The sequence below is a fragment of the Strongylocentrotus purpuratus genome, unplaced genomic scaffold, assembly GCF_000002235.5.
Source record: "Strongylocentrotus purpuratus isolate Spur 01 unplaced genomic scaffold, Spur_5.0 spur5_scaffold_5, whole genome shotgun sequence".
Lineage (NCBI taxonomy): Eukaryota > Metazoa > Echinodermata > Echinoidea > Camarodonta > Strongylocentrotidae > Strongylocentrotus > Strongylocentrotus purpuratus.
Genome location: NW_022145611.1, coordinates 13,102,843 through 13,117,831, shown reverse-complemented (window position 1 = coordinate 13,117,831; position 14,989 = coordinate 13,102,843). Strand labels below are relative to the sequence as shown.

The 14,989-nt window shown below is 39.1% G+C and overlaps 1 protein-coding gene across 1 annotated transcript in view; it reads right to left on the bottom strand.

The window, feature by feature from the left end:
* The window catches only part of LOC579722 (T-complex protein 1 subunit delta), a 29,753-nt gene extending 19,634 nt beyond the window's left edge, over positions 1–10,119 (bottom strand). The window contains exon 1 of the mRNA XM_030999398.1: positions 9,871–10,119. Within this exon, the coding sequence (XP_030855258.1) occupies positions 9,871–9,973 (103 nt within the window). The 5' untranslated portion in view covers positions 9,974–10,119. The remainder of the gene's footprint in view (positions 1–9,870) is intronic.
* Positions 10,120–14,989: the final 4,870 nt, after the last annotated feature.

Sequence of the window (14,989 nt, the reverse complement as noted above, 5' to 3'; positions counted from 1 at the left end):
ATCAGTTCATGAAGCAACCGGGTCCACTACCTCTGTCTGCCATTATAAGTCTCGAGTATTTATTCTCTCCCAGTATCCAGTCATGACATGACATGCCATGCAGATTGATATGGAAGAAAAAGAATCAATAAAGAAATTATTAGAAAAGTAAATTTCAGATATTATTTAAGATTCCACTGCATTGCATGTGGTACGTGTAGCATTAATACTATTGGTGCATGGCACACTGCAGTTTCAATAGCATTCATGAAATTTAATAATTCTTTTAGTTACAAATTTGGTAGCCAAATATCCTCAACAGAGGCCACAAAACACTCCCTCTACATAGGCCATGTATACTGGAACTCCCGTCTCAGATACTGACCTTGAGTAAAGAGAGAGATGTAGCCCTGTACTAGGTATTATAAATTTAATTAATAACACTATAATGAGTTGCAATTTAGAAGCGAAATATCCCCAAGAGGGGCCACAAAACACTCTCTCTACATAGGCCATGTATACTGGAACTCCCGTCTCAGATACCGACCTTGAGTAAAGAGAGAGATGTACCCCTGTACTAGGTATTATAAATTTAATTAATAACGAGTTGCAATTTAGAAGCGAAATACAAATATGGACAAGTCAAAGCAATTAAGCTTAGATAAAGTTACCTCCATTATACTATATACATTATACTACCAAGGAAGTTAACCACATTTTTGCATATATAATTAAGTATTTTGCATATTAAATGAGCTATGACCGGAAAGGACGGATGGATGGATGAAAGGTAGTCGGACGGACGGACGGAAGAACGGACGGAAGGCAGTACGGAAGTACGGACGGACGGACACAATTAGAACAGACGGAAGGCAGTACGGACGGAAGAACGGACGGAAGGCAGTACGGAAGTAAGTACGGACGGACGGACACAATTAGAACAGACGGAAGGCAGGACGGACGGACGGACACAATTAGAACAGACGGAAGGCAGTACGGAAGTACGGACGGACGGACACAATTAGAACAGACGGAAGGCAGTACGGACGGAAGGCAGTACGGAAGTAAGTACGGACGGACGGACACAATTAGAACAGACGGAAGGCAGTACGGAAGTACGGACGGACGGACACAATTAGAACAGACGGAAGGCAGTACGGAAGTACGGACGGACGGACACAATTAGAACAGACGGAAGGCAGTACGGACGGAAGAACGGACGGACACAATTAGAACAGACGGAAGGCAGTACGGACGGAAGAACGGACGGACGGAAATACGGAAGTACGGGCGGACAGAAATACGGAAGGAAGTACAGACGGACGGAAGTACAGACGGACGGAAGAAAATACAAACGTAATTTTAAACGCATTGGACCATTTACATAAAGTGTTGGCTTTTAGTTTACGCTACCTTGAAACAATTTCATTTCAGCCTTACAATGTTTGAGTGTTTTGTTTGAATCTAAATCTTATAGCAAAAAAATGAAAGTGTGAAAGATCACTGAAGTTAGAAAGCATTAAGAAAGCAAGTTCCCTTTTTTCTATTTATAAAGCAGTCTCGTGGGCCGGTCCCATTTTTAGTGTTTAGTTTTTTAGAGCCTCTATGGTACACCCTCTAACGGACTTAAAGTATGGAGGTAGGTAAGCAAAGTGAACCCCATCATCCTTGTAAAACTTACATGGGTCTTTAATTTGCCGGGAATGTTGCCAGAAGTTAGCCTGTACAGAAGGGAGGAATTCTCTTAGCAAATCATTTAGTTGATCTACCCTAGAATTATAAATATCAATGTGGACGTCATGTTTGTGAGCTCTAGTCTTTTTACGAGGAAGTAACTCCATGAACGTGATATGGGCTTGTGGGTTCAGATACCTAACGCTGTCTACGAGGTGATGGATGTCCCTCATAACCTTGTCAGGGGGGGAGTGTGGGGCAGAGATGTCATTGCCTCCAATCTGGAAAATGACAAGCTGGTACTTAAGAAATGATAAAGAATGAAATTTGTTAATGAGGGAACCTACCGTTGCTCCAGGGAACCCGTGAATCTCGATATTATCTTTAGCTAGATTTAGGTTGGGTGAATACTGGCCGAGGTCCCGTATGAGGCTGTGTCCCGTGATTAAGGTATTGATCTAGAGGGATGAAATTATAAATTCAGTGATCTTATACACTACAAAAATATTATCACATAATTTGTCGAAAATAAAACAAGTATCCCTCAACAGGGCCCACACACCACTCCCTCTACATAGGCCATGTATACTGGAACTCCCGTCTCAGATACCGACCTTGAGTAAAGAGAGAGATGTACACCTCATTTTGTACTAGGTATTTAATAATTGAATTAATAACAACTAGAAATTTAATTCGTCATGGGGACGAATTAGGTGGTCTGTTTTCAATTTTATGATCATTGAAAAGTCAAAAAAGAAAAAAAATGAAGAAAAAAAATTGTTGGAGACTCCCGGACTCGAACCAGGGACCTCGAGGTCGGAAGTCAAGTGCGTTACCGATATACCAAAACATTTCCCATAGAGATTACACGTAAACGGAAAATGAAATTCTCAAATCCTACTTTGCAAGTGGAATATGAGCATGATCCCGGCATCTGATCGAAAAATGAAGAGCACACTTGTGATAGCTTATTTTCTCAGCTACAACATACTCAAAGCTCAGCGTAAACAAAGATAAAACGACGGAGATATTGCTCGCAAAAGACGAGAATGTAGAATCCAGTTTTGAGAAAAAGTCATGTCCCATAGAGAATACACGCAAAATGTGAAAAATTGACATGCCTCCTTTAATCGCAAAAATACGCCATGATGCCATTGTCAAAATGAAATATCATGATGACTACATTTGTAGAGAATATTCTCAGGTAGAACATATCAAAATTTGAAAGAAAATTAATCAATATTTACAGAGATACAATCAATTTTACAAAAATATGCTGACGTCATAATATGCAAATTGAAATTTTGAGTTCGGAGGCCATTATGATGACGTCATGAGTTAAATGAGGGTCAAATGACACATGAAATCATATCTCCAACTCATACTTATTCCAACCATGATATAAAAGTTGGGGTCAATTGACTATCTCAAGAGCTATTTTGATTTTTAAAATGGGATGTTTTTGATCAAATTTGCATTATATTGCCCATAGCAGTACGCGCGGATTTTGAACTTTGACGCGCGCTCACGGCCCTATAAAAGGTCAAGAGTGACTGAAATTAATGTAAATTGTCATTTACGGTAAGAGAAATCTAAATCATGTAAAAAAAAATGAATTTGACCTTTTCCGCGCGTTGTGAGCGCGCGCAACGCGCGCGTTGACACTTACGGACGGAAAATTTTGAAATGCTTAAAATGACCTGATTCGTACTCTCCTTCAATAGTTAAGTAATTTTGAGCATTTTTAAATTTTGACGCGCACGTACGCGCGCGTCGTGACCTTTATGTGACCTTTGATGACATGATCTGTTGACCCTTGACCTGAAATATATGTGATATGAATATGAATGATCTTTGCTGATCCATCATGAAGATATGATGGATAACGTGATTTCACAAAATGGCGCCTGGATGACGTCACGATAAATTGATGACCTTGAAAATGTTCCTGTCACGTCTCATGACAATGACTTATGACTGTGTAAAAATTAAAAGAAATTAACACAACCGATCTTGAGTTAACCGATAAACAAAAAACGGGAAGAAATAAAAATAAATAATAATAATAATAAATAAATAAATAAAGAAAGAAAATTCTGACGAAAACAATAGGTGATCTGTCGAAAACGACAGACCACCTAATTATGAACCTCTGTAATTTAATTGTACCACTTTAATTTTAATATTTATTAGACGTAATTCAAAACAATCTTGAGGCTAACCTAATTTAGCATGTTGCTTTTTTGTTCCAATGTACGATATATAAATTGCTGTCAAATGTAAATATTTAAACTTGTAAATCGGTAATAAATGAATAAATCAAATCAAATCATTTATATAGCACAATTCCAGTTATTGTCCATTTATTTCGTCGAAATTGGGGGAGGTGTGCAAATGAGTGCTACTACCTTTAAAGCAGCAGAAGATGAAGAAGGAGAACGTGTGACCTAAACATGACTAGCATTCTTGATTATGAGGTAGGTAAAAAAGAATGTTACTGCCTTAATTCATTATCAAATAATTACAAAAACCTATATGTTCCCTGTACATATTAATTCACATTTTTTCCAACAGCCTCACCTCACCCTTCCAATAATCCTCAAGAAGGAGACCTTCCCATGTCTCTAAATCTTCGTCCTCTTCCTCTTCCCCTTCCCCTTCTAAGTATTCGTATTCCACTTTGCATGGCTTATTTACTCCCTCCCCCTCTTCTGCGTCTATTACGTACCCAGTAAACCACACATTTTTCCCTTCTACATTAAACTTGTGTCTTATTTTAAAACCTAGTAAATCTGTAGCTTTTATTTCTTTCACATATATATCCCCTGTTTCCATGTCTGCCCTTATTTCCTCCTGGCTAAAAGAATAGACGTTGTTGGTGTCAGTAAGATAAACAAGATTTAATCCCTGATTGGTTTTAGAACTAACAAACGCGCTATACCATTTTTCGTCATTATCCTCCTTTATCAAGTGTTCAATTATCTTCCCAACCAGATCATTATACTGCACCTGTCTTCCTATTTTGGGACGCTTTCTAGCCCTTTCCAACTCGATTTCCCTTTTCCGTTTCATTTTTATTTTGTATTCCTCTACTTTCTCATTAGGAGCGCACAATGCTTCTGTTATTTCCCGATCTTCATCCTCTACTAACCTCGCACGTTCCTGACTTTTTGTAATGAGTGTTAGTAGTTGTTTATTGAGTTCAACCCATGTCTTAACCCTGCCCTTCTCCGAAAAATTCAAAATACCGTTTTCATTTTTGTCACCGAACACAAGTCTTCGAGCTTTTAGTTGCAATTTTAAAATGTCTAGTTTTTGTTTTGGTGTTTGATTTGCAAGTCCCACCGTGACATCATTAGCCTTAGTCCAGATCCCCCCGCACATATCTTTAACCTCATTGTATACTGTTTCTTTTCTTACGTTGTCCTTTTCCTCTTTGTGCAATTTGCTTTCCCTTTTGTCCCTAATTGCTTTTTCCCTACCCTCCCAAATTTTCTTGGCACGCATCGCATACTTCTGTTTTTGAACATGTTTTTGTTTTCTCGCTACTTCCATATATTGTTTTCTTTTATCTTCGGGTAAAGTGGAGACCCACTTGCTTGTTTGGTTTTTGGAATACATGATAATGCTCTCCAAACAGTTTGTTTTTGCTTTGGGTTTGCATTTCATTGTTCGGTCAAGCATTCCAAAGTCCCTTTCTACAGATACATTTGTTTTTGGCACGCTTTCTACTTCCCCGTCTTTGTCTTTGTACTTATCCTGTAGATGATCATGTACTAGTCTATTCGTTACGGTTACAAACCCAATGAAAAGCATTTCAAGTACTTGTTGGGTCAAATGGTCATCCCCTTCATGGTTAACTAACTTATCTAGCATTACATCGTTAGGAATATCTACATCATCAAATATTTTACACTTGCCCTTCATGAATTCTGAGGAATCTTCCGCAAATTCCTGAAACTTACTCATCATCGTTTTGTATCTATCATTCATCGTGTTAATGTTTTCTTTTGTTTCAAGAATTTGCCAAAGGGGTTTGGTAACGAACCGGTCAATGAGACCAAGAGCCCTACACGCCGCCAGATAATGTGGTACATGTAGGTCGGCGTGGACAGCTCTCATTAGTAAATTATCATCTTTGTAATCATTAAAAAAATCCTTTAAATCGCTTGCAAGGTAGAACACGCCAGCCCCGTTTTTAAATAAAATATTAAACCTATTTCCCTTGAATGGAGCGAGTGGCACCCAATCTCTTCCTCTCTCCCTTAAAAATGCCCGAAATTGAACAGGTTTTCCTGACTTTTCACAACCCCTGTCCTGTATGGCCTTGCATACTGTTCTGACTAGTCTCTCTGTACCCCCTTCATTCCCCTTTGATGAGACCCCAACCTTTTTGGCACCAACATTAGTTTCACCAAATATCATTTTCTCCCATACATTCAATGTTTGAGACGATTGATCTGCTAATCCCACCATATAATGTAAGCCGCAAAAGAAGTTGTTCATACTAACTGCCCTTTCCTTCTGAATTTCACTGTACCCATCCCACCCATTGTCAACCTTAGGCAGCACCTCCCTTTTATACTGTTGTAAGAGTTCATTGAATTTTTTTTGAGCAATATGCCTATCACTGATAGTGTTTTTCATCTTTTGAAGAATTTTGTTCATCTTCTGGGGCCCTTCATCGTCTAAAACATTACACATATCCTCTAGTACTTCCTTCATTAAACCTAAAGTTTCTTCGGCGGTACCCCCCACACTTTCTCTTACCCCCATGACATAGCAGTCACCATCTTGTGTGTGAATATCAAAAGCCCCATAATGATGACCCCCCTTTGTTGTGCCATCCCCCCCTATTGTCAGATTTGACTGGTCTTCATTCATCAGCGTATCTAATACTTGAATTTGACTAAGAACTCTGGCTTCTTGAAACATATCTGCTGCAAAGTCCTTTTTTGGTAATTTCCCCACCTCTGCTTTTGTCAAACCCTCGATTATTGACCTTACCACCCCTTCACAGTTCCTTGAACTGACTCCAAATTTGCACTCTAACTCTTGGTATACCTGTCTAACCTCATCTGTGTACTTGCCTTTTTCGATTGACTGAATGACAATCTCCGATAGCGGACTCGCTAATTTGCCTAACTTAACTGTCATTTTCTTCAATTTTCGTTTGAGAGATTTATTTTCTTGGATAGTTTTCGAAAGCAAGTCGTTTCTTTTCTTTAGATAATTCAAGCGTACTTGACTTTTCTTCCACATTACTTTCATCGCCCCTTTTTGTTGTTTTAACTTTCTGAACTGCTTTGTTTGTTCTTCAAGAAGCGAAATTTTCATTTTTCTTGAGAGCAACTCTGTTTGCATTTTTTTTACTGCCTTTGTTTGATTATCAAGTGCCCTTTTCCTACCTTCATCTTTTATCTTAAATCGTCGCCTTTGTACTTCCGATTTTGCTAAACTTAATTTGTAGTCGTTAAGTTTCTTTTCTACGCCGGTCAACCTTACTCTCATTTTCCTTAACCTCGTTTTGAGTATTATACATTCCTTTCGAAATCTACATTTACAATTGGATTTTTCTTGACTTCTACTAACCCTCTCGCGAACTGGCCTCGAACCCCCTTTCCCGCGCTTTCCCTTCCCACCACTTTGCCTCTTCTTCCCACCATCCGGCTTTCTTCTCCCCCCAACCCCACTTGCCTGATTACCACTTACGGGCAAAATTACAAACACCTCGTTCAAGAATTTGTCTAAGTCTCTTTCATTCAATCCAGAGCTCCTTTGTTCAGTTACCTTTCGTATTTTGTTGTGCAGCCTATGTGTACTTACACTACCAACACTATCATCAACCTCAAACAGCGCACGCAACAACTGTTTGAAACTTTCGGTGGAAAGATCATTTTTCCTACCCCACGCATAGAGTTCTAAAACCACACCATTCGTCATCCACGCCCATCCCATCCTCTCACGGTCATACTCGTTACACAACGCAGCTTGAACATCACCCTCCAATACCCCAATCTTTGAACAGTTTGGTCCCAACCCCGACACTAGTTTATGCAATTCTTGTACAACTTCATCCCCCCTCCCTTTCTTCAAGCTGTACGTTGTCTTCCTCCTAAGATTACCGAAGTGTATAGAAATGACATTGATATGGTTCTTGGAAACTGTTTTAGAATATGCCAAGAGGCACTCCCTTTGTGTGCCGTTGCACTCAGTACTAGATTCTTGCCAGACGTCGAAATGTGAGAAAAAAATAGAAAGGTCCTGAAATGTCATGTATTCTTTCTTTATTGGAGGAGACTGAAAACAATTCAAAAAGTTACTTACGGCTTCAGGGTTCATGATGCTGGCTGGGGCTGGCTGTCAGATGAAAAGCTAGTTGAATCCAGGTAAAAACAGAGTAAAAACGTCAATTGCAAACCAATTCAGAGCTGGAGTCGAGTAGAGTCGTAAATCGAGTAGATTTCGATAATGCTCGTAATTACGTATGCAGTGCATACGCGCTGCACTAGATGGCCCTTTAAATTACCCGCCTTTTAAATTAATTACCCGCCTTCAATAATGTCACGTGAACAAGGGGCTCGTTCCTAACGACGCCCGTTGCAAATTGATGAATGTAAATTAACCATTAGCGACATATACATTTCAGGCAGTGGGGACAAGTACAATGCGAATTGCCCGCCTTCAACAATGTCACGTGAACAAGGGGCTCGTTCCCAGCGACGCCCGTTGCAAATTGATGAATGCATATTAACCATTAGCGACATATACATTTCAGGCAATGGGGATAATGCGAAGATGCACTCTCTTAGTGCACACTAAATACATCACGCCAGCACAGACAGATCCGAATACACACACAAGTAGTACACACACGGTACGGGCAAGCGCATCACAGACAGATTGACCAATCAGATTGCAGGGATTCTTCTACCCATCTTATAATAGGCCTACACATATTCAACGCTGCGTACGCGTCATAGTGTGTACAAAGGCTTGCGACACGGGTAGCACGCACAAAATTTGCTAAGCGCCGCTGAACGTTGCGTGATCTAAATGCATATGCATCAGCGGATTTTAAGCGCTGTCACCATGGATTTGGGCTGAGCAGAGTCACGCCTCCCTAATTAGCTGATCCGAAAAATGTGGAGAAGGGTATTTTCAAACTGTTGTCAGTTGTGATCCCTGGGGGCTAGCGAAAAAAAAAAGCACATACATAATTCCTTAGGACTGGGACTACTTATCGATCGGGGCGTCATATCTCAAAAGTGACAAACCTCGGAGTTAGCCAGGACACAATGTTTAAATCGCTGTTTTGACCAAGATATTTTTAGAATTTCGAGGCAACGCCCTGTGGAAATATTGGAATTCACCTGCTCTTTCATATGACACCTCATTTATCGAGTATCACCTTCAGGATCACAACAGATAAAGGTTTGAAGTTCGAATTGAAAAAAAAAACTTGACTTTTTTTGCATGATCGCGTAATGCACGTAGACCGCATAGGGATGCGTGCAATCTCTATGGGAAGAATTTTAGCACACAACATCGGGTGCGCGATCAGACACCCTACTACTATAATCGGAGGTCTAGAATCTAGTGGAGCCAGACGTAGTCTCAGTGGAACAACCGACGATTAGAGAGACTGAAGTTTTCGGTCTAGACCTCTATGCGTGGATCGGAAATCAGATTGGTCAACCAAAAATGCGGACATTCCTCATTTTTTGCATTTTTTGCTGTCCACGTTTATCAAGACAAACCCTCATTCTGGGACCCAACACGCCGATGAAAAAAAAAGTCAGCGAAAATGAGGAAGATCATCATTTTTTAAGACACAATTTGTACGCGTTTACAAGGATATCCTAATTTATGCGGGCAGCGGACGATCCTTTGAAATTCTCAGGATTCTGCCCAAAGTAGGCAAAAAGCCTGGAAAGAGATTAGTTTTTTTTTACTTTGGGCAAAAGCCTCGGACGCGGACCAGCGCCCGCGCCGCGCCCCTAACCGCCGACATGTAGACATTACTCATTCATTCGCACGATTAGTCTACCAGTGATTTTAGTCTAATTTGTGGCTTTGTCATTTTGACCTTGTCCCCTCTATTTTTCGGTTAGGTCTCTGAACAAATTCATTAAGCGTGCTTCATTAAGGATAACTAACAAAAAAGCTGGGGGCCCGATCGATTTCTAAATTATTACACTAACAACAGCAAAATACCTTTGGCAGCAGTAATGTTGCTTCGTCGAACCTCGGCTGGCTTTTCACGATCAACATAGGCCGATTGACTCGGCCCATGAGTTGGTCCCTTGAAGGTTGGCATGTTCACCAATTTAAATTTCGAGAAATACTATTTTAATGAAAATATATACTGGGTTGCTACGGATTTTTAGAGATTTTATCAAAGTAAATATTCGTGGGCTACACAGAACTCACGCTCAAGAAGGTTTCGGAGTTACGTACGGAAGTCTACGGACCATTCAATACAACACCTACCAACGTGTAGACTATTTGACCAGCTGTTTTGACGCATATTTCTATTTTCGTGCTCGCTCAATTAACGTACAAAAGTGAAAAGTACTGTTGCATTGTTCTATAACATGTGACGGTTCTGTTGTGCTGCATGGACGCATAGATGATTTTTCCCAGATATTCTCGAAGCATCTGTATCAAAGAGATATAACAGCCCCCCCTCGATCCCCCGATACAAAATTAAAACAGACAAACAAAATCAATAAGAAAGTCAGAATGAACGGGAAATCGAATTGTCCCGGCCACAGAGCTGTAAAATACCTATTTAACAAACAGTCCTTGTTCTTGCCCTGGTCGATAGATACTCTGTTTATAATAGTAGCTAGAATTATAGTTTTTGGGAAATTTTGAAAATTGGGTGCATGGAGAGTGATTCTTTACCAGATATATTTCGATGCCCCTGGCCCCCTGTGGATGTATTATAAGCACTCAGGCGCGAACGCAGGATTTTTTCAAGGGGGGGGGTTTAACATTCATAAATTGGGCCGAAAATTTCGCAACGACTCAGCAGCCGCTGAATAAAGGGGGGGGGGGGGGGGGGGGGGGGGGGGGGGGGGGAAAGGACACTTTTTTTTTTTTGTCTCGAAATTTGAAAATTTGACATTTGGCTCCGTTGGGGGGGGGGGGGGGTAAGGTCACCTTTTTAGATCAGCCATGGGAATTTTTTATTTTTTTTTAAATAATTAAAAAAAAAAAAAAAAAAAAAAAAATCCAAAGGGGGGGGGGGTTTAGGGGGGTTATGGGGGGGGGGGGGTTTAGGGGGGTTATGGGGCGGGCGGGGGGGGGGGGGGTTACACACATAAAAATACCAAAGAGGGGGGGTTTAACCACCCAACCCCCCCCCCCCCCCCCCCTGCATGTGTACGCGCCTGTAAGCACTTGAAAAATTAGCCCCTAAAACACTTCTGCTTTCGTTAAAAATTGAATATAAAAATTTAGCGGTGTTCCGGGTGAATTTGGATAAATTTCAAATAGCGCCTATATATACGGCCATACAATGTTAACTGCGACCATGAAAATCTCAGAATATGTAGTTGTGATATATGATTTCCAAACGGGAATAGCTAATCGGTCGATTTTAGTCAATTTATAGCTTAATTAATATCTTGACCTTGAGAGGGAGCTATACAACATAAAGAGTTTATTATTTACAATTTCAAGAACTTTACACTCGTTTTCAACCGCGAAGATCACTAAATATTGTAGGATCACATTTGTTTACATTATGTTCATTTGAACCAAATTTATGACCCCATACCAAAACTTTGTATTACCTTTAAGACTTGCCTTAAATATTTATTGGCTAATTATTAATTGGAGGAGTATATTATTCTACCCATGTCCTCTAAAAGATGGGAGCATCTCTGCCCCCTTGATTGCGGTGCCTTTTGTAGACAGCTAGGGTTCTTACTGGGACACAAGAAACACACGAGTCTATAATATTCCAGGGAGCGTACTATCCCGGGGGGGGGGGGGGGGGGGGGTGCCGGGTACCCAGATTTAATTGGTCTGGACGGGGGTGTGACACCCATGCCTCGTAACCTATACCCATTTTTTACCAGTTTAGGTATTTTTCTGGAAATATATATGCCCATTTTTCACAATGTTTACCATTATGCAAACAAGTATAATGAGTTGGAAATTTTGGAAAAACGGACCCATGTTTCGGGATTTTCGTGTGAAAAAAGCAACTAATTAGAGCGGCACATCCCCGTACTGTCTTAATATGTGCGTATACCCCCCCCCCCTGGGGTAATTATACTACCGTACCATGCACAAAGAAGACGAAAGACCTGATGCATGGCTGATCTTCAACGAAACGGAGTTAAAACGTGAAAACGAACCCGTTTGATCAAATTATGGAAATGCAAGCATTTTTAAACAAACAGAACTTTGTTATTCCTGGCTCAGTTTTCCTGATTGAGGTGTTTATGAAAGGGCAGAAATTGAACTTTCTAGAAATGTGATTTTCTCCTTGAAATTCAGATACCGCCCGCCAAATGACTTTTTGGTTTCCTCTCTTCAAATTGCTTTTAATCACTCATGCGTGAAATATGCATCATATGAGTTGCATCAAATGAAAGAGGAGGATAAGCTTTCCAAATATGTGTCATTTATTAATTATAATTGTGACTTTTGATCGTTGTGAAACACCCCCTGGTCTCACTTACTGTGTCATATTTAAAACATTAAGAAAATCATAGCTTTTCATATTTTTTTTTATCTTTCTCAAACTTTCACTGACCTACATGTATCATTTTATATTGTCAATTGATTTGAAGTAAAAAAAAATACTCATGATATATATATATATATATATAGAATATAGATATATAGTTCTGGGAAAGGCAAAATGGTGATCATTTTGTGTAAAACTCGTCCTGTTTATTTTTCTTGATTAATATCGGCTGCCTCAAGTTGGAAAATTTACATTTTAGACAAATATGGTTGTAAATGAATTTCAAAAATCAAATAAGGGATATTTCACTTTCTTCTTTTTTGTTTGTTTATCTTGCTGTTCACCAAACTAGATAATGCACAATGTCTCGAAAATGCTCAGCTAAGTAGAACCTTTAATTTATAAGAATCAAAAAATGCAAAAAGAAAAAAATTGCAAAAATAGACACACATATACACTCTCAAATAATCATTGCATTTCTAACATCCTCCTTTTTATTGGCATCTAATATAAAGGATAAATAAGATGAGCTATGTATTGTTCAAATCCATAACAAATGTAAGATAATATACAGAAATCATTAATATTTTACGAGTCAACCTTATTCTCTGATTCTGTGTTATCATTAAATCCACACAACAACAAAAAACGATATTAAGTAAGCACCCTTTTTGTTTCATCTATAAATGATGTTGGTTCCTGAGCACATGATTACTGTAATGGTGTATGATAAAGAGATCATTATCAGGATTAATGCATCCCAGGGTGTTAATCTGATGGTAACATACACCTCCCTTGTTTTGGGAGTAAGAGGGAGAGAAACAAAATGGAACTGATTTTATCTCTCTTTCTTGCTTCTATTTGGTTTATCTCTGTACAATGCATTCCTCTGCAAATGATGGTAAATAATGATAATATATAATATTTTCATAGTGCCCAAATCCATCATGCAAGGTGCTCTATTAATACCCTGGCTCTGCTGGGCTACCCGTTTCGGTGTATGAAATGAGATGGATCCAAGCGCTCGAAATCCCGGATGCATTAAACAAAAATAGTTTGTAATTCTGAAGATTATCAGTCTTTGATAAATCCCATGTAGAGTTTTGGGAAGGCCCCTCCCCCCTCCCCCCCCCCCCCCATTCACAGTACTTTGACTTGCATACGATACCTTGAAAACAATGGTTTTAAACTATTCTAAAGTTTAGACTAAGAGCAAATGCCTAGAATTTGGAGTTCCTTTCACTTATTTTCATTAAAATTCTTTGGAAACATGGGCAGAATATCAAAATATCTAGCCACATGTATCATTAAACACAAGCAATATGAATATAAGAACATATTCGGCAAGTTCCATTTTTATTGTATTTTGGCTACATGGATAAAACATTATCATAAACACAAACCTCCAAAAGATTAAGCTCTAAACTTATCAACCCCCAACTCTTATTAGACATATTTTCTGACAATAAGCATTTCAAAAATCTAAAATAAAATCTGAATCAAAATTGTGTTCACGCAAATAATTTGGAGGAGTTCTTTTGACATCCTTGCATTTTCTAACTGATTCCATAAACATGTCTAATGAAAGATCGGAATGCCAGTGTTAAAATCATTGAAGGCTAGATAGGATCAGAGATAATTGTTATTTTTCATTAAGAAAAAAAACCTTATTGACCTTAATGAAACACTATAAAGTTCAGTTACTGTACTACAACTGAATATTTATGGTAAAACCATGAAGAATTGGAAATAGATATATGTTATACTGTACATGTAACTTGATTATATAAACTATTGTAGTCAGTTTTAGATTCACTTTAAACACAAGGAATTGCTCCATGAGGCAGTAAACCCATTCATAAGATGACCCTCCTATACATAAAAAATGTAACAGATACCTAGAGCAACAATTATATTTTTCCCACCCCCCCAAAAAAAAACCACAAAAAAACAAGAAGATAGTTCATCCCAGACAAGTTAGACAACTATCTCACTAGGACAATTATCAACCAGACAACAAACAAAACTCAAGTAGAATAATGCATTAACAAGGGGGAATTGTATTTTCAAAAATTACTCTTTAGGGTAGGGGGTAATTTCTGTTGTGTTTAATTTGAAGGGGGAGGGGGGGGGGGGGGGGGTAACTGTTCTGATATGCGTCTTTTTTACATTCACATAGCCCATTCTGGTTCGGGAAGGTGAACTCATGGGGTGAGCACGCACGCACTTACTCACAGGTAAAATATTAAAAACCGGCCAGATGCTGGGCTTGTTTACTGTAAATCCGACTTATACACAAACTTAGAAACTTGTAAGTTGAATTTTTAAATTTGACAGCAGGGGTACTTCAGAAGTGGTGAACAATCTCATATGACAGTAATAGTGCGGTATGGAATGTAATCCCGGATTTTTGAGCCAAAGTTGATTTTTTTTTTTGGTGCTATTTTAGCTTTAAAAGGGTCCCAATTGGCCAAAAATGATGGGGTTCAAATTTTCAGACCCCTCCTTCATTTCCTGGGGAGTCCATATTGGGCGCCAAAATGGCTTATATAACGCGCAATAGGGAAATTTGGTGTCTTCGGGAAAATTTGAACCCCATCAATTTCTGATAGCTTGGGCCCAATGAAT